Genomic DNA, 26,100 nt, shown 5'->3' with positions numbered 1-26,100 from the left:
CATACAAATATGAAGACAATCACCTGTTTCACCTGTAATTTGAAGGAATAACTAATCAACTCTCACTTTATCAATTATACCAGGTTGCTCAGATTTCCATAATTAACCCCCACGCTCTTCCTGCCAAATAAAGTTGCATAAAGCAACCAAGGAAAGCTCCACAAGGTAAGCCAATTGCTGTTTCACCTCCTACCAGAGTTTCTCTGGACCTGCAGATATTCACAAGTAGCACATGCGTGATAATCCTCATGCTTCACACCCCCTCAGCATGTCGACTCTTTCACCACACTCTGATGAGCTTTCTCTCCTCACTCTGCAAAGCATTTGGGCAGTTCAGCTCAGCCATGATGTTAACCACATCCATGCCAAACTGACTGAAGTATGACGTAAACAACACACCAAGCATGTATGCTTTGTTTAACCTTTGTGTCCTCTCTCCCTCTGTTCCGTCCTCTCTCCATTCCCTCCCTCCTCTCTCCCTCTGAGCCGACTACACGATCCCCCTCGTTTTTCTTTTCAAGAAGCATGGGGATAATGAACCTAATCATTGATTGTGAAAGGTTACTTCCCCAATCATAATACTATTGTGATTATGATTGTAATTATGCATGTTCATGTGTGTCTGTGTACCTAGATGAATTGGCGATACCTTGCGAGTGCTGTCACGGCATTTGCAGAATGCTTCCTGCTTGCAGGCTTGATTTTTGGATGGACCTCAATCTCCTTCACCCTGCATTCCCTCAATTACTTCTGTAATCTTCCTTCCCTTCCCTTTACACACACACACACATTATCTCTCAACACTACCACCTATTTTATATTTATTCTAACCTTATCAAAACTCTCAAGTTATTTGAGTAATATGGTTTTCTGCTTATCAGCTTGAAGCTTCCCATTCGATTTGGCCAGTTGTATATGGTTTCTGTTCCATTGAACATTATCTTGTATAAACACATTGATTTTTCAGCATTTTGCTGAGAAAAAACATTTAACCTGCAGGGCATCTAAAGAGTTAACAGCTCACATGATGTTTCATGCATCCAATGGATATATATTTAATTTTTATTGTTTTTTTTATTTTCCCATAGAAGCTTTTTTGAAAGCAGCACAATAGGGGCAAATGGATTAACAGACAAAATGTGGCAAATGGAGATTTTTGCAAGGAGAGGAATTGCACAAGGATGACAGCATGATCTCAATGGTTAAAGTAAAGCTCGGTTATGGAAATGGAAGATATAATGAGGTAATGGTGTGCAGCACACCTGAAGTCCTGCTCAGAAGTGCTCAGAACAATGGACTCGGAAGACAGTTCCACGTGCGAAAAAAGAGGGGTGTGAAAGAATGGAGATGAGAATTGGGGAGTGTAACAAGGAAAGAGTTTCTGGCAGAACGCACATGTCCCACAGGGGCAATGGCTTGGCTGACAGGTGAGAGGATTGGAGGAGCAAAAGCAAAATCAGTATAAAACCTGTTAAAAAAAACCAAAACTAAGGCGAACAACATGCCTACATTAAGAAGCAGACCGTGAGGCTCAGCTTCCTGACATGCATTTCCAGTGACAGGGAGGGGCTAAGAGGGTCAGAATACAAATCAAACTAAACAGTACAAAGAGAGGGGGTAAACGCCAGCAGCAGGGTTGGGAGACAAAATGGAGAGAGACATGGACAAATAAGGAATGAGGGGAAGATGATGCAAGAGGTGAATAAGGTTGGTTACAAAACAGGGGCACAGGAATGTGATCAAAGGTGGCACGGGTCAACTTGTAAAAAAAAGTTACCATCACTACTGCATGTGCAATAGTCATGGCTTGCTGGGGAGCTCTGGTAGGTGCCTTTCCACTACCCCTCCACAGGAAAATATGAATTTCTAGGCTTAATTTTACACACTTTGGCACATTTTCTGGGCTTTGGCATGGTGGAAGAGGGGCAGTAAAACATTTCAGTTTCAAATAATTTAAATATAATTTTTTTGATGGTCTGCTGAATGTGATGTAACTGCAGTTGTGTGTGTTTATTTTTAAAATGTGTATTTCAGTAAAATTTAGTGTACCATTCAGGAATTCAAAGTTTAATTTTACCCACTTTCCCAATTTTCTAAGATTGTTTGGCTTCGGTCAAATTGGCCAAAATACGTTATCCTTGAATCATTCACTTGACAAAGGCTATTCACTAAGGCCAATGTCTATCTTTGTGCAATCTTTCATGGCAGATCAGAGCACTGTTCAGCCTTTGTTGACTGAGGGTTGACCTCATGTAGTTTTTCAAGTTTGATAAGACTGAATGACTGCTCAGATGTTGCTGAGGTGACTTGCACTGTGTAGTAAGAATTTTTGAGAATTTTGCCAACTTCTGTAAAGAGCTTCTTCCTGACTGGATCTTTCAACCTGGTCTGACAAATGGTCTCCATGCTAGTTACACAGTCCACGCTGGTCTCACAAGATTGGGTAACATTTGTAGCTGGTGGCTTTGATGCTCTTGATTGACATCATTTTTGTACTGGTCTTCAGTGGATTTGGGTATTCAGGAATACTCCCCATTTGCAGCTTTAAGAAGAAAGTTGTTGGGATTCTAGAGGAGTTGCACGCCTTTTTGCTCAAATCTTCGATCAACCTCTTGATCCAGAATGTCAAGGACTTCATTGATTTTCTGTTGGAAGCACCCTTCAACAGAGAAGTTTTGTGGCTGTGTGCCTTCGTCAATTCTCCTTGGTGGAGCTGTCCTCTTTGTAGCACTGGCCTCCCTGTTCAGCCCTCCGACTTGTGGAATGGCTCCTCATTTCGTTGTTATTGGTAGAAGGTGCATAACAAGAAGACAGCCTTCCTTGCACTGTGGATGTACGTAGCCTCACCTTGTATATTTATTGACACCAGTTCTGCCCGGGGAAATGACAGCTTCAAGCCGGATAAATATGAAACCTCTCCATTACTGCAGCTTGGCCACTTGCACATCTCACAGTCCATCGAGTCGGAAAAGTGGTCTCAGTTGGTGGGCGTTCTCTTTGCGAGTGCGGATCTGTATTTGTACAAACATGGTTGATCGCTTTGGGGAAAATTATATCTTTTTTTAATGCACATTCTCTAGGCTTGTGGAAGAACAATGACAGAACAAAATCAGGAAACAACATACCAAAGAGAACAGTGGGAAAAAGGGGAAAACTCCAACAGCAGGGCAGAGCGAGAAAGTATATAGAGATGGCCAAACAAGGGATGCAGGTAACGAGAAAGGGTAAGGGAGAACACAAAGGGTGGACAATATGGAAACATAAGCAAAATTTTTGGAGGGGTGGGGGGTGGTTTAAAGGGTGTAGAAAAGATCATGATTTTGGATGAGGAATGCGATGACTTGATGTGGTGGTGAACAGCTGTCTTTAAGACCTGGAGGGAAGAATGAGATCAAAGAGATTTTGGAAGGTGGTTTCACAGGCAGGAAAACTAGAGGAACAAATGAGCAGAGATGAGCATTGATTCTACATTTTGGGAGGTACACCAGAAGGGGGTTGATGGAGGACCGCATGCGCCCTGCAAAACATGGGGGGGGGGGGTAACCACAGGAAGAGCATTACGTGAGAGGCCAGAAATGAGGTGGTAAAAGACAGAGACCACCAACCTGTTTGCAGTGGGAAAGTGATCGGCCCATAGAATGAGCTTCATTGTCAGAGATTCACATAATCTTGAAGGCCTTGGTTTCTGTGGCATCAAGCTGAGCAAGGTGTGATGCAAGGGTGCCAACCCAGAGGGTAGAGCAGTACTCCATCAAGCTGTGAAAGAAGGCCTTAATTGCAGGTGGATAAGAGTTCAGGTGTACCAAGGAAGGACTTTGCATGATGGAGGACGCCGAGTCAGCGATTGGCTTCAGAAGCAACTTAGAAATGTGGTTTGCCAAAGAAAGATCATAGCTGATAGGAGGAGTGTCAAAAGGGAGGCTTTGACGCAGTAATGTGCCCCATTTCTTAAAGTCACAATATTCGCTCGCTTCTGCTCACTCATATTTTTCCTTTTCAAACTGGAACACATTACTTCATCAAACACCTCCCTTTTGACACTATTCCCCTGCTGGGGGTAGGCTTTGCCTTCCTTTCATATGATCATTTCTTGAACCAAATGAAGTGGTCAAATAGAGATCCTATAAATATTTGTTTTATTTTTAGGAATAACTTAATTTATTCATCAATTTTTTTTTAAAAAGGTGGCGGTCGCAAGTTAAAACTCCCAACCCCATTTTTAAATTTTATAATTACTTCTACTTTAAATCCAGAAAGTAATGTATTTATTCCATCACTCGTTATAGATATTTTATCATCAAATGCTGTTAGAGCTTTCTTACAAACAGTCTCTGAGAATATTTTGTGTCCACAATTTCTTATAAGATTCATCTCTCTAAAACATTCTTTCTCTTCCATATACATTCAAGGAAATGTTGAAAGTTCATGGTCTCTTTTAATACACTCTTCTTTAGACATTTAAGTTTCTTTTCACATTTGAATTCATTTAACCCTCATTACGTATTAAAAGCATATGCCTTTGATCGAACACCGCCCAATTCACTTTGTATCTTTTCACCTAATTCACCTTTAAATTTGCCAAAAAACATTTTATCCGTATTCAAAAGAGTGGGTTATGAGGATCATAATTACTTGTATCATAAACATCTTCATCTTCTTTCATATCCTCATAAACATCACCTGTAGTTATCTCGAGAATGAAGCTATCCGTATCCATATATAGCAATACAATATTCTCAACACATCTCTTAAGATTCTTATAAAAGTAATCATACATTAAATCTAAAACAGCTGTTCCCACATAAATTGGTTTTTCCACCTTACTACTCTCTTTATTCAAATGAACAGCACAAAAATTATTTGTAAATATTTATGCTCTTTTAAAGCTTGATTGATTGATCAACTTGTCCACCTGCTCCCAAGTTGTAGCAAGTCTTACATTTTGTCTATTCCATATATTTTCCAGTGTTTTTCCAAATACAGAATTATTCATCAACTTATAAAAGGCCTTCTCAAAATCATTATTAGCCTTTGTTCTCATCCTCATATTAGAATCAATATATTTATGTAAAGCCGCTGTCACACCTTGACGTTTTAGCCAGCGTATGGCAACGTATCAAAATGTATGTAAAACGCTGGCGTACGCTGAACTATTGATGTTTTTTTTCAGTTTTTGGCATATTCATAACGAGTTGGACGTATGCATAACGTATTAGTAATGTACACAGAACATTTCGATAACATATAGATAACTTATACCAACGAATGCTTAGCGTGTTGTTGGCGTTCACAACCTATGCCCAACGATAGTCTAACGTGTGCATAGCGCGCGGCAGCGTATCGCCGACGATCACGTGGCGTAGCCTTTTTAAAGGCTGCCGCTCGACGATTAAAATCGTAACCGCACTAGACATCGAAGTGTCAAGGCTCTGTCACACCTTGACGTTTTCGCCAGCGTATGCCGACGTATGAAAAATTTGCCGAATACGCTGGCACACGTCGAATACGTTATGGGTAAGTTTTGTATACGTTAAGAGCACCCTGGCATACGTCGTAATACGCCGAGCACGTCGACAAATTTTAAGCATGCTCAAAATTTTCAGACGTATGCCAGCGTATGACGCACACGTTCCGCATACGCTGGCCATAAGTTGTAGGCACGTTATGCGATCGTTGACACTCGTCGACACATGTTACTTGTAAGTTACTCATAAGTCGCAACACGTCGAGGTAATGTTTAGCGTACCCGAAACTTATTTCTAACCTATGAGTAACGTACCTTGAACCTATGAGTAACGTATCTCCAACACATATTGACGTATGTAGATGTATTTGACGTCTTCCGGATGACCACAGAACTTACTGAACGTGTTACTAACTTACAGCTACCGTATAATGGCGTATTGGCAGCGTTTAGGGGAATTGGTATATAAAATTGGGGTTCACACAGGAGGAACCCGTCAGTGTTCCAGACTCCATGTTTTTTATCTTGCCAAAACGAAGTTTTTGCAAGATATGTTAGTCAGCTTGTATGTTTTTTTTTTTGTTTGTTTGTTTGTTTGTTTGTTTGTTTGTTTGTTTGTTTGTCTGTAATCACGTATAAAAAATTCTGCAGAGCACAGTTATCATCGGAAATTTTTGTAACTTCGCATATCAGAGGCCTATAGACGTCCCTTTCAGTGCACAGAATTTTGAAGGTCAAGGTCAAAGGTCAAGGTCACTTGGTCGCAAATCAGGGGAGTCGACGAAACCCTTATTTTTTGAGTAATTTTGATCGGATCGTCTTCAAACTTCATGGGAATATAGTTCATGGTCTGGCGCTCAACTGATTAATTTTTGGTGGCGATTGGCCTTGACCTTCATGGTTAGCGCCTGAGGTCAAACATATTTGACCCCAAGGTCAAATTTTCAAGTTTTAGGAACCATATCGTGTAGTACCTCAAATTGAACACCTCGATGAGTGCTTTCTAGATATGTCAAGCTTGAGACATTATGACGTCATTTGCTGACGTTATCAGGCAAACGCATATCTTTCATGGTTACTCTGTAGAACGATTCTCATCGGAATCTCTCGTAGGCAGATATTCCTCAAGGAGTCGCTCCTGGTGGATAGCAGCTCTGTTCACCTCAGTGTGACCTTAAACAAGTCACACGTGGTCACCTTTTGGCAAGATACGGGTCACCCTGCGGGTGACATTGTTTTTTTTTTATTTTTTTGTTTTTTTTTCTTCGGCATGACGGTGATGTTGACACTTCGATTTCTAGTGCGTTTATGATTGAAATCATTGAGCGGCAGCCTATTAATTATAGCGAACGCAGTGAGCTTCATACTTAACGCGTGCACATGAGAGAATAGGAAACAACAACAACAACAACACAATACCCCTGGCTATTTGGAATCCGTGTCTTAAGCTATGACCTTTTGCTTCCGGTTGTTTTTAAATGCTGTGCGGTGTATAAACACAATTGGGTTTTATTTCTATCTTGTGAATATTACTTAACGCGTGCACATGAGAGAATAGGAAACAACAAAAACAACAACACAATACCCTGGCAATTGTGAATCCATGTCGTTGGCTATGACCCTTTGCTTCCGTTTTTTTTTTTGCTTCTGGTTTTTTTTTTGTTTCCGGTTTTTGTCATGAGGAATGATACATGCCGGGAGATAAAGGCATCGTCGGAGACATGAAAGACCCAAATAATATCAGACAGGCTTATATTTCCTCTACTGATTTTAATAAAGATATCTCCCTCATCATCAAAAAAATAATTTTTAATCGTGATTTACGTTATTTGATTGCTGATTCCGAATCCAGGCCGAAGTAACCGGAAATTGCGTATACAGTTGTGAACAAGTTGGAGATAAAGTCAGAAGCAAATGTAAGAAGAATACTACGTTCACTTCTAGTTTATTTTTTTTAGATGAGATCCTGTTCTCGGCGGTGTAGTTGTCGTTGTGAACGTAATGTTGAGGATTTTTTTTTTTCAGATGAGATCCTGTTCTAGGCGGTGTAGTTGTTGTTGTGAAGGTAATGTAGAGGTATAATGTTGAGGTAATATTAATTTTTTTTTAGATGAGATCCTGTTCTAGGTGGTGTAGTTGTCGTTGTGAAGGTAATGTTGAGGATTTTTTCTTTTTTCAGATGAGATCCTGTTCTCGGCAGTGTAGTTGTTGTTGTGAAGGTAATGTTGAGGTAATATTTATTTTTGCAGATGAGATCCTGTTCAAGGTGGTGTAGTTGTTGTTGTGAAGGTAATGTTGAGGTAATATTTATTTTTGCAGATGAGATCCTGTTCAAGGTGGTGTAGTTGTTGTTGTGAAGGTAATGTAAAGGTAATATATATTTTTTCACAGCAAAAAGATGGTTTAATTTGATATATTTAAGAAGCGAATGTAAGAAAAATTCTACGTTCGCTTCTCGGCTTTGCCTATTCCATATTATTATATTATAACCGCACTGGAAATCAAAGTGTCAACATCACCGTCATGCCGAAGAAAAAAACAAACAAAAAAAAAACTTGGAGTCTGGAACACTGACGCTAAACATTACCTCGACGTGTTTCGACTTATGAGTAACTTACAAGTAACGTGTGTCAACGATCGCGTAACGTGCCTACAACACGTTACTCATAGGTTAGAAATAAGTTTCGGGTATGCTAAACATTACCTCGACGTGTTTCGACTTATGAGTAAATTACAAGTAATGTGTGACAACGATCGCATAACGTGCCTACAACACGTTACTCATAGGTTAGAAATAAGTTTCGGGTATGCTAAACATTACCTCGACGTGTTTCGACTTATGAGTAACTTACAAGTAATGTGTGTCGACATGTGTCAACGATCGCGTAACGTGCCTACAACTTATGGCCAGCGTATGCGGAATGTGTGAATCATACGCTGGCATACGTCGAAAAATTTTGAGCATGTTAAAATTTGTCGACGAGCTCGGCATACTACGACGTATGCCAGCGTGCTTCAGCATGCTCAACGTATACAAAACTTACCCATAACGTATTCAACGTGTGCCAGCGTTTTAGACAAATTTTTCATATGTCGGCATACGCTGGCTAAATCGTCAAAGTGTGACAGCGGCTTAACCAATGACTGACTAAACTTTAGTGCCCGATGTACCTTTTTAACTTGTAGTCCTGCTTCTCTAAATTGCTTTAGATTTCGTTGATGTACAATATACTTCTCTTTATCAAGCATTGTTGTTAGTAATTTAGTTGTAGGAATATATTTAGACTCATTTGAAAAACTAAAGAAATGTTTTTGATAACCACTGAATTGCTCTTGATTAGGGATCTCTTTTTCAGCTCCATAAGGAAGGTCTTTATGTTTGTTATGAAGTTTTCTCAGATAGTTCAAATCCACTTCAAAATAATACCCATAATCCCATTTTCTCTAAATCTTCTTGACTTGTGGAGATTATCTCATCGACATAGATTTGTACTTGTATTCTTTCACCCATTTAAAATATCCAGAGGGTTGAGATTCAGACATTGTCCAGCCATACAAGTTATTTGTATCAAAGTACATTATGTAAGATGTGGGCTTATCAGGTGAAAAGTCTGCAAGAATTTATTACTTACATTAGCATATCTCTTTGAACAAACTTGTGAAATTCCTTGTCTTTTAGCCTTCTCAATCATCAAGAGCATATCTTCATCACTTGGAAGATCAAGGGGTTGTTTAGTAATTTTTAACATATCGCTCTAGGCGAGTCCAGGAGATGTATAATAATGGACAGGATCAAGTCCATAGGAATCTTGGTGACGACAAACTTCTCGAAATTTCTCAAACACATCAGCGAGTAATAAAACATCAGTTATTAAATAAAGGTCATGATATTCACCCATATTCTTTATCTCAAACTCTTTCCAAACTGGTTTTGCTTTCATATTCTTCACCCGTAATATGACATCTTCCTAAGGCCGAGGTCACATTTGCTCTAAGGCGAGGATACGGCGTCCGTACGCCCTCTGAATTGACAGAAACGTGCGGCAGCCGCAGAGAAACTGAGGTGGCCTCAGGGAGGCCCTACGCCATTTGGCTATATTTTACAGGCCTGCTTATGGTCGTTTTACAGCCTTTTACAGGCCTGCTTATGCTTAGGCCGTAGGGTCGCTGTGGAATTATAGCGTGGAGTTATAACTTTTTTTCATTTCTACGTTTGCCTTAGCAATTCGACAAGCCAAGCTATGATGTAGATGTGTTCCACGTCGACCGTACGTAGGGCGTACGGTGGGCTTGCGTTATTTGTGTGGCTGCTGTAAGCTCTTCTCAATGAAAAATGAATTTTCCCAACCCCGAAAAAATTACGGCGGCCGCACTATTTCCACGGTCGCCGTACGGTGGCCTTGCGGTCTGTGTGACTACCTGCGGGCAAAGCAGGGTCGACACACAGTTCCCCTACGCCCACTATGCACCTACGTAGGTCTCAGTGGCAGTCTGCGTCGACCGTGCGTCCACCGTGCGCTACTGCTAGAGATCGGAGTATAGGTGTTTGCCTACACCATGGTGCCCCCAGAATCCCAATTTAATTCGTTCCAGGAGGCTGTTTGGATTGTAGTCTAGAAGCCAAAATCTGTAGCTAGCCTAGAAAATAGGTTCGCTGCTGATTTCATGTTAGAATGGTGCAACTGGTGTTTTTGAAGAGTCTAGGCATGACCAAGTCTAGTTCCACTTGTTGCCAAGTCTGCATCTGAATATTATGGCCGCCATGACAGTAATCAAAATGGCCGCCATCAGATTTAGTCTTTTTCTTACTGCAAATTGTACTAGCCAGAAAATTGTCATGATTGTGAAATACTATGTAATCTGACACGAGGAACACTATTTTGTGCTTTATTTTTGTACTGGATCACAACTTTTCACATAATTGACAACTTAAAGACGAAATTGAAAATGCACATACGAGCAACAAATGTGAAAAAGAAAATGTTTAGCACTATTGATGGAGATGGGTTTACAGTCAGTCAAAGGTTATTTCAACAGCTGTCAGATTCTTTCTAACACAAAATTACGTTGCTTTGCAGAAGAGAAAAGTGTTGTGAGAACACCCAAGTACAATTTTCAGAGCTATTGATCGGCTTGTACACTGAACGGGTTCCTACAAAGGGCTTTGCATCCACATGCTTTCGTGCAAGGCAGTCCATTCCGTGTACATTTGCACCGTCGAGTTGAACATGACCCACGGCATTTGCATGTCGTCAGTTCTACACAGTAAGCAGTAATAGGCTGTGCAGTCATGAGTCGCGGCTGAAATGTCTCGTTGCCATCTTTGACGACCTGTTCCCACCCACAGTTCTCAGGTGCAGGTAGATGTGGTTCAGGTTCCAAGGCTCTTCTCTTGAAGAGCAAGGCCAAGGCCCAGGTGTTTGGGGGTCAGTTTTTTTCCTCCTAAAGCCACATGAATAATGTCTTGGCAAATGCTCAGAACTTTGTTCTTGGTATCTGTCTCATCCGCTTCTTCATTGTCCATCTTGTCAGTGCTGTCACCACCACAAAGAAGCTTTACAAGCATGTACAGGGTTTCAGGTACAATTCGCTCTGCATTTTCTGTGTTCAGTCCACCGATAATGCTATGCCCTGGAGAGTGTTTTACGTCACTGTAAATCTTTATGCCCACTCTGAAGATCCAGCTAAGGATTTCGTTCTCATGATGAGGCAGACTGCACTGGGCCAATTCATCTTCTTCAGAACTTTCACCTTCTTCAGATAAATCATTCACGGCGGTTCTCATGGCAAACTTTGTCACAGTTGAGGACGCAACTATGAGGGGTCTTGTGACATCCAATGGCTGCACGAATGTCGCCTTGTCACTACCAAAGTGAACCTCCACTTTCTGCTTGAAATTGTAGCTTTTGTAGGCTCCAGCCTCAATTCCAAAATCATTCAATAACAGCATGCTGTAGTGTTCCCAGATGCTTTTCAGGGTAAACACATGCCCCTTCTGTAGCTCTTTCTCAAGCTGGTTCATCACATTTCTGAAACAGATGCTTTCAGGAGACTGGTTTTTCTCTCCACTCTCCTTTTTATACTTTCTGCGAAAAGAAACATAACACTTGAGGTGATATTTACCTTCAGCTGCCATCAAGTCTGAAACACCTGCAAACCTGTGATGCATGGTGGGGTCAAATTGGGCCAAACTAAGCATCCTGGATGATGTGTGATCAAATTCAACATGTCAGGACACCAGCTTTTCCAGGAATGTCAGTCTGGCAGAAAGCGCATTTTGACCAATCCATAGCGCTGTGCGTGGATCTTAGTGACTTTGGGACATGGTATTTCTCTGAGGAACCTGATGTTGTGGATATCTCTTCTGCGTAAGTCACAGATTGTGGCTGAATCCTTGACTTCAGTCTGTCTATTTTTTGTGCGTGAGTAAAGTCACTATAGCAGAATTTGTGCCATTGAATCTTTTCGACGTGCTCCGGTACAGAATATTTTCTGATTCTTGAGAATGAGTCAACATATTTAGCGTCATTATATTTCTCTCTTTCTTTGCAACATTCAGCTACAGTTTTCACACCAACGATTGTAGTCTTTCGAAGTGGCGTTGACTTGCTAGTTTTTGAACTGTCCTGGCAAATAAAGCATTTATTCCAGTCTACATGCTCTTCTTCTTCTCGATCCCTTGAACCCCCTGTGAGAAATCTTGCGGCTTTCATTTTTCAGTTAGTCCTGGGTAACAGAAAAACACACAGTTATGTAGTTTAGGTTCATTTTATAGCAAAGTTGTAAAATTCATTGATTGTGGTTTGTATAATCAGACATTCTAATTCGAGCCTGAACATTTCTTTAAAAATAATATAGTGAAAAACAAGTCATATTATTTTTAGAAAATGGATGGAGCAATGTTTTTTTCTACACTCCCATCAGCTCAGGCATGCTCAAAAACATGGAAATCGACCCTAATTTTGTAATTTCATGTCAATTTGCGGCTGAAATATGACGAAAAGTGTATTTAATGGCGACCATTTTGTAACTGTCATGGCGGCCAAACTATCCATATCCAGAGTTGGCAACAAGTTGATTCACGTTTCTGTGTGTCTGGACAGTCAATTTACACCTGTTGCACTATTCTAACATGGAATCAGCAGGGTCGTACACTATTCTGCATTGGGCCTCCTGACTATTGCAAAAAGTTCGGATTCCAAAAATATTTTCCCAATAAGAAATAATGGAGTGAATTAATCCGTTCGTGGACCCAAAGAAAACCAACTTTCAAGACGCTTTAAACTGAAATTACCCATGTTTAAGGTAAAATAAGATGAGTAAATGACCTTCCGTGCTGGTGTATTGTATGTAAACTGGTACAATCACCAATCCAAAGGTCCACACAGGCTCGAGCTACGGCCTGGGTTCCGATCGATCGCGCACTCTGCGAGAGCACTACCCCCAAGGCAGCTCATCAAACATGATGCCTGCAGAACCACAATCACTTTCATCAAACGCATCAGGCTGTGGTAATGATGGATATTCCAAATTACAACTGGTTTTGCTGTGAAATTTAATCCTTGCCCGACAATCCGTCACACCACGTGATCGGATTGCTTTTTTTGTTATTAATTAAAACACAAGATCATTAAAAAAACAAACATCACAAATGAAGGTGAAAACACGAGGTAAGGCCTGTCACATTTGGCTTGGCGGCCGGAGGGTCTACAAAATGTACGGGCACTAGCAATTATAAAGCGGCCGCAGTATTTCCACGGTCACACAATGTAGCATTCACATATGTTTTTAGCAGAGCAGCGTCTCGCGTAGCGAACGCTGCTCATCGAGAGCTCGGCCTTCTTCTTCTTCTTCTTCTTCTTCTTCTTCTTCTTCTTCTTCTTCTTCTTCTTCTTCTTCTTCTTCTTCTTCTTCTTCTTCTTCTTCTTCTTCTTCTTCTTCTTCTTCTTCTTCTTCTTCTTCTTCTTCTTCTTCTTCTTCTTCTTCTTCTTCTTCTTCTTCTTCTTCTTCTTCTTCTTCTTCTTCTTCTTCTTCTTCTTCTTCTTCTTCTTCTTCTTCTTCCAAAACCTTAATCTCTCGGACTCGGCTCTTGTATATACAAGATCCGGATCGCCTTAAATACTGAGCACACGTACACATCCTAACATAGACGATGCCTTTTGAGAGCGTCTATTATGAACTTTTAAATATATTCAGACATTTGCTTTAAAGTTTCGAAAAGTTGACGTTCCTATTTAAAGATTATTCCATTTATCGTATTGTAATTTCGTAAATACATTATATATTTCCGAAATACACGATATATCGTAAATACGTAAATTCATTATGACGGGTTTCGCTATTGGCTTTATGAAGGCACGTGATGAAATATCGGAAGTTGTTGTTGTTGTTGTTGTTGTTTTTTTGCCGACAAAACCTTTAGGTTTTGGACGCTGCTCTTGGACACATTTGTCCTTGTTATTTTTTGGGTAGCCGCATGGCGTATTTATAAATTGTGGAGAACGAAAACATGGGTGTGCCGTACGGTCTTTGATTTGATGTCGCACGGTGACCTTAGGGCGTTCCTGCAGCGGCCATAGAATTTTGAAGGCAGATGCAAGGTGACCGCAGGGGGACCCTAAGCCGAACGTGTGGCCAGACGGACGGTAACGAATGGGTTAATTTTTTTATTTTCACCAGTTCTTTTGTTTCGGCTTGTCGAATTTCTACGGCGAACGTAGAAATGAAAAAAATTATAACTCCGCGTTATCATTCCACGGCGACCTTACGACCTGTAAAATATAGCCATACGGCGTAGGGCCACCCTGAAGCCACCTCAGTTTCTCTGTGGCCACCGCACGTTTCTGTCAATTCAGAGGGCGTACGGCTGCCGTATCCTCGTTGTAGAGCAAATGTGACTGAGGCATAAAGTATCGATTGACACACGAGAGATGCTTTCACGAGGACTTCCACTAACGAACTGAATGAACAAAGCGCGAAGATGCGGCTCGAACAGGTGGGGGAGACACGTGAACAAACATGAACGCTACGTTGTGTTTGATTTTTAGGGCAAAATTTTCTCGAAAAAATTGTACGGATTCCAATTTGTTCAAACAATGGGGCGTTCAAATTCTGGGGGCACCACGGTATATTATAGTTATAGTATATTCAGTGATATATACTGGTATATTTTTATTTCAGTAAAAAAATGAACTGGTATATATACCCACTCGTTACCGTCCATCTGGCCGCATGTTCGCCTTAGAGCCCCCCTGCGGTCCCCCTGCGGTCACGTTGCATCTGCCTTGAACATTCTATGGCCGCCGCAGCGACGCCCTAACGTCACCGTGCAACATCAAATCAAAGACCGTGCGGCACCCCCACGTTTTCGGTCTCCACAATTTATAAATACGCCATGTGGCTCCCCGAAAAATAAAAACATGTGACTGCTACATTGTGTGACCGTGGAAATACTGCGGCCGCCGTATAATTGCTGGTGGCCGCAGATTTTGGAGACCCCACGGCCGCCGTGGCAAATGTGACCCAGGCCTAACTTGTTATAAAAACGCTTTTGAGGAGGAAGTCTTGTTTCTTTAAATCATTCAAAGGAGTCTGTATAATCATATGGGTAAATGCCCATTTTAGTAAGAAGAGAAATGTCTTTACCCAAGTCGGCTTCAGTCCTAAATTGACTAGAAAGGATAGGAAAAGAGGAGATGCTTGAAACCAAAGAAATTAGAGGGCTCGTCATAAATTTCTATGAGTCAATAAATCTAATATTTGTATTTATACCCATTTCATGAGTATAAATCTGTTTTGCAAATGAGATGTAATTTTGATCTGCACAAGGAATTGCAATTATTTTTCCAGGATTCTTACTTAGTTCTTTTATAAAGAGATGCATATCATAATGACAATTATTATGATGAAATACAGGTATGAATGTCGGGATTCTATAATTAAGATTACAATTATTATGAGCTGCTTCTTTGTATTTCCCCATTATCTGTCAATGATCTCGAACCCTTTTGTCAGTTTTTAACAAAGCCTCTGAGCATATAGGACAAATCCTTGCTTCTTCAAATTATTTCTCTTTATTTGGAGGGAAGTTAAGGGGCATATTTGTTCTTGACATAATTTTAGTCATCATCTTCAATCCTTTTAACAAATTCATCAGCAGCATCAGTTCCTCCATCTTATCTTATCTCTCATGCAACTTATCATATTTACTTCCTGCAGATGATTTAATGTAATAACAAAACCCGAATGTAATAACAAAACCCGAATGTTGAGATCGAAAGATATTTAGACATCTCTTACAAGGATATGATTTATGCTTTGATAAAAAACAAGTTCGAATTGCGAACATACCCCATGGGAGTTCATTCATACAATTATCAGATGAGCGATAGCACGTACGACAGATAGTTTTGAAATTTGGTAAGATTTTCATCACATCAGAAAAAGAAACCAGAACACCTCACAAGAGTGAGGCTAGTTTCATATCATCATTTGCAATTTGCAACTTGATAAATAAACAAGTTCGAAATGCGAACATACCCCATGGGAGTTCATTCATACAATTCTCAGGTGAGCGATAGCACGTACGACAGATAGTTTTGAAATTTGGTAAGATTTTCATCACATCAGAAAAAGAAACCAGAACACCTCACAAGAGTGAGAAACCAGAGCACCTCACAAGAGTGAGGCTAGTTTCATATCATCATTTGCAACTTGATAAATAAACAAGTTCGAAATGCGAACATACCCCATGGGAGTTCATTCATACAATTCTCAGGTGAGCGATAGCACGTACGACAGATAGTTTTGAAATTTGGTAAGATTTTCATCGCATCAGAAAAAGAAACCAGAACACCTCACAAGAGTGAGGCTAGTTTCATATCATCATTTGCAACTTAATGCATTGGGCATCGCCCAGCGCATGTAATTTTTTTTTAGTAACAATTTTAAGAAAATGGGCCAAAAGGGCCATTTCTCGGCCCAAAGGACCGGAATCACACTTTGGGCTCAGTTATTGCCTGGGGAATGCTCTCTAGAATATACCTGTCAAGTTTGATTCGGTTCCGTCCACTAATAACCGAGAAATTACAACTTTAAGAAAATGGGCCGAAAGGGCCGTTTCTCAGCCCAAAGGGCTGGAATCGCACTTTGGGCTCAGTTATTGTCTGCCGAGTGACCTCAAAAATATAGCTGTCAAATTTAATCCGGTTTCTTTCATGAACAACCGAAAAATAGCAATTTTAAGAAAATGGACCGAAAGAGCTGTTTCTTGGCCCGAAGGGCCGAAATCGTACTTTAGGCTCAGTTATTACCTGGGGAATGGTCTCTAGAATATATCTGTCAAATTTGGTTCGGTTCTGTCCACTAATAACCAAGAAATAACAATTTTAAGAAAATGGGCCAAAAGGGCCGTTTTTCAGCCTAAAGGGCTGGAATCGCACTTTGGGCCAAGTTAACACCTGGCGAATGATCTTTAGAATATACGTGTCAAGTTTGGTTCGGTTTCGTTCATTCATAATCGAGAAATTAAAATTTTAAGAAAATGGCCCAAAATGGGCCGTTCCTCGGCTCGAAGGGATGCAATCGCACTTTGGGCTCAGTTAATGCCTGCACATATGTGTCTAGTATATGCCTGTCAATTTTCATTGAATTCTGTTTTTGAATAATGGAGAAATAGACGTTCAAATGAAGTGTACACAAGAAAAGAGAGAACACGAGTGGTGCTTCGACCCCTTGGGATGGAAGACCCCATGGGGTAAAAATTGACTACTTACCAATCGAGAAAAGTTTTTGATATAAGCACAATGAGTTGTTTCATTATGAATGAAATAAAGGAGATCTCCATGCTGGTTATTTGACCAATTATCATTGGATATAGTATTAATAACTCTTAGAATTTGGACTTTGTTTTTATCACTGAAACCATAAACATTTATTGATAGGTTATTCATCTATCTATAATTCCAGCAGTGTGTGTGTGCGTGCGTGCGTGCGTGCGTGCGTGCGCGCGCACGCTGTTTCTCGACAACCACTGGTCCGATCTAATTGAAACTTGCCAGGTATATTGCTGGAGACCTGAGTATGTGCCTTTTCAAGGTTTGATATTAATCGGACAAGTGCTTCCCAAGTTATGGCCATTTATTTACCAACCAATGACAAGACACGTTGCTGCGTAGGCGTGACCGATGGGGAAGAGAACCTCAGCCGCGTTTCCCATTACGGGTTACAACGTATGGACTTTTTTTTGGCCATCTCCACTCATGGCTCGCAGACTTCCTCTCCTGTCGCAGTCAACGTGTGGCCCTAAATGGAGTTCTTTCATCCCCTCTTCCTGTGCAGGCTGGAGTTCCTCAAGGTAGCGTTCTGGGCCCTGTTCTTTTTCTGGTTTTCATCAATGATCTCTCGGACTCTCTGGAAAATCCTCTATTTCTCTTTGCCGATGACTCCACCCTCTGCCGTACCATCTGTCATCCCTCAGACCGGCAAGCAGCAGCTTCTTCGCTCACTGCAGATCTGGATAAAATCACAAACTGGTCCAACACGTGGAACATGTCTTTCAATCCACACAAATCTCACACTCTCACTATGTCTCTTCGAAAGGACCGTTTACAAAACCCCCCCATCCACTTTCTCAACAATCCTCTGGAAGAAGTCTTTTCTTCCAAGCTTCTGGGTCTCACTATCTGCCATGACCTTTCCTGGGAAAGTCACATTTCCAACCTTGCCTCAAAAGCCAGTCGCCGACTGGGAATCCTCCGTCGTGCTAAGTCCTTCCTCGGCCCTCTTGAGCTCCTGACTACTTACAAAGCTTTTGTCCGTAGCCTGATGGAGTACTGCTCTCCCCTCTGGGCTGGTGCTCCTGCCTCCCACCTTTCTCGACTTCACGCTGTCGAAACCAGGGCTTTTAAGATCATTGGCATCTCCCGCAATGAAGCTGAGTCTTTGGGCCTCTCACTCAATCACCGCAGGTTGGTCGGTGGTCTTTCTGTCTTCTACCGACTCCTCTCCAGCCTTGCCCCCCTGCTCTCTCTGCGATTTGTCCCAACCACATTTCCACAGGGCGCTCAAGGTCCGCCAACAACCCCCTTCTGGTAAAACTACCAAAATCACGAATCACTGCTCATCTTCACTCTTTCATTCCTCTTTTTTCCCGCCTTTGGAATAAACTTCCTCACTCTATTCTTTCCCATTCTTCCCTCCAGGCTTTCAAAACAGCTGTTCACCACCACCTCTTATCTTCCCCCATCCAAATCCTCGATCTTTTCTACCCCCGATAATCCACCCAAGCCCACTTCCTTCAATTCTCCTGCTTTCCTTCCTGAAAGTCCCTGTAATGTCCATCTTCTCTTCGCCATGTTCCCCATCCCATCCCCATCCCTCTCCCTTCCACAGTTCACCTAATGTGTCTGTTCCCCACTGTTTTGTCCCTTCCACTCCCGCCCCTCTTGTCTCATGCCTCCTTGCTGTGAGTTGTGTGTTAGCTCTCATACGAGCCTCGACCAAGGTATACAAAAAAAAAATAAAAAAAAATAAAAATGGACTTCCGGATAGTGATGACTTACTGTATTCTAATAATTTCTCTATTTCTTATGCGCATTTATAGATAAACACAATGCCCCAATCCAGTCGTCGTTTAAGGGGCTGTCACACCTTGACGTTTTAGCCAGCGTATGGCAAGGTCTCAAAATGTATGTAAAACGCTTGCGTACGCTGAATAATTGATGTTTTTTTTAAAGTTTTGGGCGTATAATAACGTGTTGGACGTATGCATAACGTATTAGTAACGTACACAGAACGTTTTAATCACATATAGATAACATACCAACGAATGCTGAGCGTTACCAACATGATAACATACCAACGAATAACATACCAACGATAGTCTAACTTATGCATAGCGCGGCAGCGTTTCGCTGACGATCACGTGGCGTAGGCTATTCATAGGCTGCGGCTCAACGATTCAAATCATAACCGCACGAGACATCGAAGTGTGAAGCCACTGTCACACCTTGACGTTTTAGCCAATGTATGCCGACGTATGAAAAATTTGCCGAACCAAGCTGGCACACGTCGAATACGTTATGGGTAAGTTTTGTATACGTTAAGAGCACGCTGGCATACGTCGTAGTTTTCTGGCATACGCCGAGTACGTCGAGAAATTTTCAGCATGTTGAAAATTTCTCGACGTACTCGACGTATGACACACGTTCCGCATACGCGGGCATAAGTTGTAGGCACGCTACGCGATCGATGACACACGTCGACACACGTTACTTGTACGTTACTCATAAGTCGAAACGCGTCGAGGTAATGGTTAGCCTCAGTGTTCCAGACTCCTTGGTTTTTTTTTCTTCTTCTTCAGTATGACGGTGATGTTGACACTTCGATTTCTAGTGCGGTTATGATTTAAATCATTGAGCGACAGCCTATTAATTATATTATATTATAACACAAGATATTGTATAAATAAAATTATATCAACATTATTATATCAACTTGTGTTGATATAATATAATAAAATTATATTATATCAACACAAGATATTGTATAAATAAAATAATGGATTATCTTGAAATTTAAACCTGAACTTAGGATAAAATATAGAGTTTCTAAAAAAGCCAATAATAAATTAAATAACCTGTTTTCCAAATATATAAATGAATGATTTTTTACCCATTTGGGAAAATAAGATAAAATTTAACAACCATAAAAATCTCCCAAATTCATTAAGATGTCTCATAGTTGGTTCAAGTGGATGTGGAAAAACCTGCTTACTTTTAAAGATGCTCCTCACTCCCAACTTTTTAGATTATGATAATTTAATAATTTTCACAAAGTCGAGTTTTCAACCAGAGTATCAACTACTCTCACAAGGTTTTAATGCTGGTCTTCAAAAAGAAGATATAATCGGTTTATTTAAACGTCAAAAAAACCTAAATGATTATAACATTGAAGACATAATTCAACTATTTTGTGATACACAGCGATGTAAAAAGAATTCAAATCCGATAACTTGTATTCTTAGTGATAATACGGATGATATACCGTCTCCCCAAGATTTGGATAAATCAAAAAAGAACCTCGTTATCTTTGATGATTGTGTTAATGAGAGAAACCAAACGGTAATGGACAGCTACTACACAAGAGGGAGACATTCTTCTTGTAATTGTATTTATCTTAGTCAATCGTACTTTCAACTTCTTCGTCGTTCCATCAGAAACAATGCTAATACTTTTATTTTATTCAAGTTAAATTCAATAGATATCAATAATTTTTGGAGAGATAATTGTTCTACATTATGTAGTAAAAAGAAATTTGAGGATTACATGAAGCACACGACTGAAAAATATAAATATATTGTTGTGAAACAAGATGAGATATTAAGGGATATATTTTTTGTTTTATAAACAATTACATATATAAATGACAACTATTTTTGTAAATCTTGTGGGTAAATCTGCTTCCGGAAAAAACTTTCATAAATCAAGGTTCTTGTGTAGTACAAATGAGAATATTGTAAATTTACTTAAAAAACACCCCGTGATACGCATTGTATCAACAACAACTAGAGCAATAAGACCTGGAGAAGTAAAAGGTGAAGATTATCACTATATTTCAGTGGAGGAACATATGCGATTGAGGAATGAAGGTCAAATATTTGAGGAAGTTTCTCTTGGTACAACAAAATATTCACATTGTAAGAGTGAGTTAAGGAAACTAAAATCTGGTGGTCTTGGGATATTAGAAACTAATCCAGAAGGAACGAGACAAATTATTAAACATCTGAGCGGAGTGAAGATTTTATCATTCGGTTTTGATGTTGATGAAGAAACTCAACGCAAACGTATGAAAAGCAGAGATGCAAGTATTAGTGAAGAAGAAATTACAACTCGCATTAATGTTAATAAAGAATTTGATGAAATATTTAAAGAAAAGGATTTATTTGAACACATCTACTTGAATGATGAAGAAAAGGAAAATTTCCCTGTTGATCTTTACAATTCATTAAATGATATTTTACAATAAATAAATGGATGCAAAAGAAAGAGCAAGAAGATTTAAGGAACATCAAGAGTTGGTTTCAAAAGTTGTAAAACAGCAGGAAGACATAAAGAAGAAACGCAGACAGAAACTAAAGGGCGAAGAAGCATTTGAAAGAAAACAAGATAAATTTTTTAAACCACTTTTAAAACTTCCCAAGAAAAAATGAAAGATGTTTCCACAGTTCCCACAGTAGAATATACTCCGAAAAAACTTCAAATGTTAAAAGATTTTGATCAAATGACGGAGGAAGAATTAGAGCATTTAGGAGAATTAAAGGTATATGATGATGAAGGTATATTTCAACAACTGGAAGAGATTAATCGACCCCCTGATTATATTGTGAATGCTCTTCAAAACAATGAATATTCAGCGGATTCAAAAACCAAAGCAGGACTCATTCCAACAGAACAACCAGCAATATTTCATCTTGTTCAAGAAAAGGTATTGATATTTAATGATGAATTAAGGTTCTTGGGTTCTGCTCAACCCCCTGTTAAACTAACTCCGAGATTAATGTTTCTTCTCACAAAAGATGGAAGACAAGGTTCAACTGTGAGGGATGAATCAAAGTATATTGATAAACCATTGGATATGAAAAATAATGATGATAGAGTATATATTGATCTGCTGAACACTCTAAATTATAGGGTTAGTATTTCTAGTAAAAGTAGGAAAAATGAGAAGGAGAAACACATTATTCAGGCTTTAAGTATCCTTGGTTCAGGTATTAGTTTTCTTCCAAATGACCCATCGCAATTAGTTAATAGACTGTTATTGTTGTTAGGTAGTAAGAAGGCTGGAAATAACAATTGTTTTAATGAAGCATCAGCCATTTTAGACCAGTTGATGAACATGAAAATAATTAATAAATATCAATATAAAGACATTTTTTCTCATATTAAATAAGATGAGAAGCACAATCCTTAGTTTCAATTTCACAACAAGCGACCACACATCTTCATTCCCATACCCACTACAACTTGACCCAACAAAAGAATATGAGGCATCTTTATTGTCCATGGAAACTTATAATACCTTATTTAATATAACTGATAAAAATGACAAGTTTAGTTATAATCCCGGAAGTGGATACAAAACGAGAACAGTCTCACCCGGAGCATATGAGATTTCTCAAATATCTTCCGAAATTGCTCGTCTTATGAAAGAACAGGGTGATGAACCAAAAAATATTGTTATAGACATTCAAAAACATACTTCAAAATCAACGATTAAAGTTAAAAAATAACTACAAGGTTGATTTCACAATTGATAATTCATTTAGAGAGTTATTGGGTTTCTCCTCAAAAAAGATTGAAACTAATGGGACGTTTTACAGTGATAATGTCATTCAAATATCCTCAGGAATAAATTCGGTGTTAATTCACTGTGATTTGATTGATGGTGCTTATAATGATGGAAAAAAAAACAAATGCAACATTTTCATTCAGCGCTTACTCAACCCCAATTGGTTATAAATTCAATATGGAACCCAAAAATTTGGTTTATCTCCCTGTGTCAGGAAAAACCACACACAGAGTAAATTTTAGGATAACCGACCAAGATAATCGTATGATTTCTTTTAATGGAGAAGTTATATCCATCAGAATTCACCGACGTGAAGTTTTCCAATAAATAAATACGATGGTTATTGTGAGGAAACACGAGTTGGGAAAATATAAAATAATTACAGGGGATGGGATGTTCCTTTCCCCATACTACAAGGGTGAAGATATGTATCTTGGTAGAGGATACTATAAACCTAAGAGACAAAGGGGTGTTGGACATCAATTTAGAGGAGATGGGATAATTGATACTCTCATGGGTATTGGTTCAACTATTCTAAAACATAAAGATCTAATTGGTTCAACTGCTTCTGCTGTGGGAAATGTAGCAGGTGCTGTAAAGAGCATAAAAGATGCCCAGAAGGACTCTCATAAATTACAAGCAATAAAAGAAATTAAGAAAGGCAAAACTCAGTTGTCCCCCCAAGAACGACAGAAAATAATTCGAATACTTGGATCAGGGTTTCAAAAGTTTTAACATCTTTTTTCCTAAATAAATACAAGTATGGAAGCAATTGATAGTATCTATGATTTGGATGATACTATTATTATCTCAAACTCCACTAAAAAAGAAGATTACTTCAAGGTAAATGCAATAACTGGAACAGACTGGAATACGAATGGTACAAAAAGTTTTGAAATAAATAATCAACAAACCTATTTGAATCTCTCCGAAAGTTTCTTGTTGTGTAAATTTAAATTCACGAAAGCTGGGAATAACACAAACGCAACACTTGTAAATGATTTCTTCTGGAAAATGTTTGATAGTGTGCGTTTGTATATTGGAAAACAAGAAGTTGAAGTGGTTGATTATGTCTCTGCTGTATCTGAAATGATGAAATTTACACTCTATACATTCAGTGATAGAATGGGAAAGGGGTCTGTCGAAGGTTTTATTCCTGATATGTCAACGGGAACAAACACAGACCCTGGATATACTCAAAGGAAAGGAATGTATAATGATGATACAAAAGCAGAAAATAGTTTTACTGTGGCAGTTCCTCTTAAAGGTATATTTGGATTTTGTGATCATGATAAAGTTCTGTATGGTCTTAAAATTAGATTTCAACTACAAAGGAATGATAATGAAAATAGATTGCTTTTTGGTGTTGGTAGTGCTTTTGGTGAACAGAATAAATTTGTAATTGAGGAGATGAGTTGGTATATCAGTGAATATACTCCTAATCTTAAAACAGAAGAGATGTTGAATCGAAGACTTAACTCAAAGAAACCACTCAGTGTATCATACCTCAAAAGAAGATGTCAACACGTTAAACTCAACCAACCTACTTACACGTGGAATTTGGGTGTTCTGGAAGGAAAGCCACGATATCTGTGCATCATTTTTAAAAAGCCAGATGGTGATACTGCGACTGATAAGAATAATGCTAAGGTGAAACAACTTCGCGTTTCTCTAGATGGAACATTTTATCCACGAGATAGATTGGAAATTAATTGGGAAAAAATGATTTTGTTGAAGCATACAAGTCTTACCAAAAGGTGTGTGAAAGTAATGGAAATAAAGAACCTATTTTGGATATGACAGCATTTAAAAGTTTGTATACAATCTATGCGTTTGACCTGAGCGCTCAAAAGGAAACTATAAAGTCTAATCGAGTGGATACTCCCCTATACATTGAAAGAGGAGAGAGTGAAGAAGTTGATACATATTGTTTGCTTTTGGAAGAAACAGAATTGCAGATTAATACAGATAATGGTGTGATGATTAGTCTCACATAATTTTTTGTTAAATAAATGAGTGGCAAAGTACCAACTGGGGTATATGTTAATCAAATCAATCTTCATAAACTATCATCTTGTGTTCAAAATCAAAAGCCTTGTACGATTAACGTTAATACAATTCAGAGAAAAGGAGCAGTAAGAATTGATGTTTTGCTCACAAGAGAACAGGTTAAAATCTTGAATGACACTGGCTCACTTAAAATTAAAATGACAAAACCAATGTTGAAAAAATATTCAATAAGAGAGATGAGTGGAGGATTTCTCCCATTTCTAATTCCTTTATTTGCTGGTTTAAGTGCGGTTGGAGCATTGACGGGTGGTATTTCAACAGCAGTGAAAACTGCCAACTGAAGGAAGGCTCAACTCCAGGCTCAAAAAGAATTGGAAAGACATAACAAAGAGTTGGAGAAACAAATTAGTGGAAGTGGTGTAATTGTAGATTTTGCTGAAAAACTTGAAGCTCTGCCTGATAAAGCGAGATTGTTAGTTGGAGATATGCTTTCTTCTATAGCACAAGCAGGTGTAAAATTAACGAAAAGAGGTAATGGATTATATCTTTCTAATAAATAAATGAGCATTGATGAGTGGTTTAAAGAATTTGGAAAGAATACAACATCAAATTTACAACTTGTCAAATATTGTAAGAAATTAAAAATTCATCATGTGGTTATTTGTATGAGAGATGAATTAACAAATGTGCCGAAACATACAAAGAATATTATTACGAACTTAGAAGATAATAATGAGAACGGTTCTCATTGGGTTTGTATTTTTAATAGTCAAGACAAATATTATTTTGATAGTTTTGGTCTTCCACCACCTGTTGAAGTCATAAAATTCTTACAGAATGGTGTTTATCAAACATTTCAAGTCCAAGAATTAAATTCCAAGTGTTGTGGTCAATTATGTCTATATGTGTTATTTCAACTCAACAAAAATAGAAAATTTTATGATATTATTTTTAATCTAATATAAATGACTTATGTTGGTAAAGATGGTTCTATCTTTGGTGTATCCCAAGAACTGGATATTGATTTATCAAATTATTACACAAAGGCACAGGCTGAACGACATAAATATAATATAACCAAAAATATTAACATGAAAAATGCTTATAAATTAAAAAATTATCCAAGCCCGACTGACGCGAATGACTTGGTGAGATTAAGCGATTTATCACAATATATATCCTTAAATGAAACGGCCGTGTATTCCAAAGATACAGAAGTGTTGATATTATCTCCAGGTCATACAGAATTCACAGTTCAAATTAAAATAAATTTTTAT

At 39.0% G+C, this 26,100-nt stretch overlaps 1 protein-coding gene across 6 annotated transcripts in view; it reads left to right on the top strand.

Moving 5' to 3' along the window:
- LOC147033986 (equilibrative nucleobase transporter 1-like) overlaps positions 1 to 26,100 on the top strand; it is a 227,815-nt gene that overhangs the window by 61,209 nt on the left and 140,506 nt on the right. For all 6 annotated transcript variants that reach the window (XM_085874440.1, XM_085874451.1, XM_085874460.1 and 3 more), the window contains one exon: positions 635 to 752. In XM_085874440.1, the coding sequence (XP_085730566.1) occupies positions 635 to 752 (118 nt within the window). The remainder of the gene's footprint in view (positions 1 to 634; positions 753 to 26,100) is intronic.

The sequence above is a fragment of the Eptatretus burgeri genome, chromosome 1 (genome assembly GCF_056783735.1).
Source record: "Eptatretus burgeri isolate ZD-2024b chromosome 1, Ebu_testis_v1, whole genome shotgun sequence".
Lineage (NCBI taxonomy): Eukaryota > Metazoa > Chordata > Myxini > Myxiniformes > Myxinidae > Eptatretus > Eptatretus burgeri.
The sequence above is the reverse complement of the archived record's forward strand: the minus strand, read 5'-3'. Positions and strand labels throughout refer to the sequence as shown.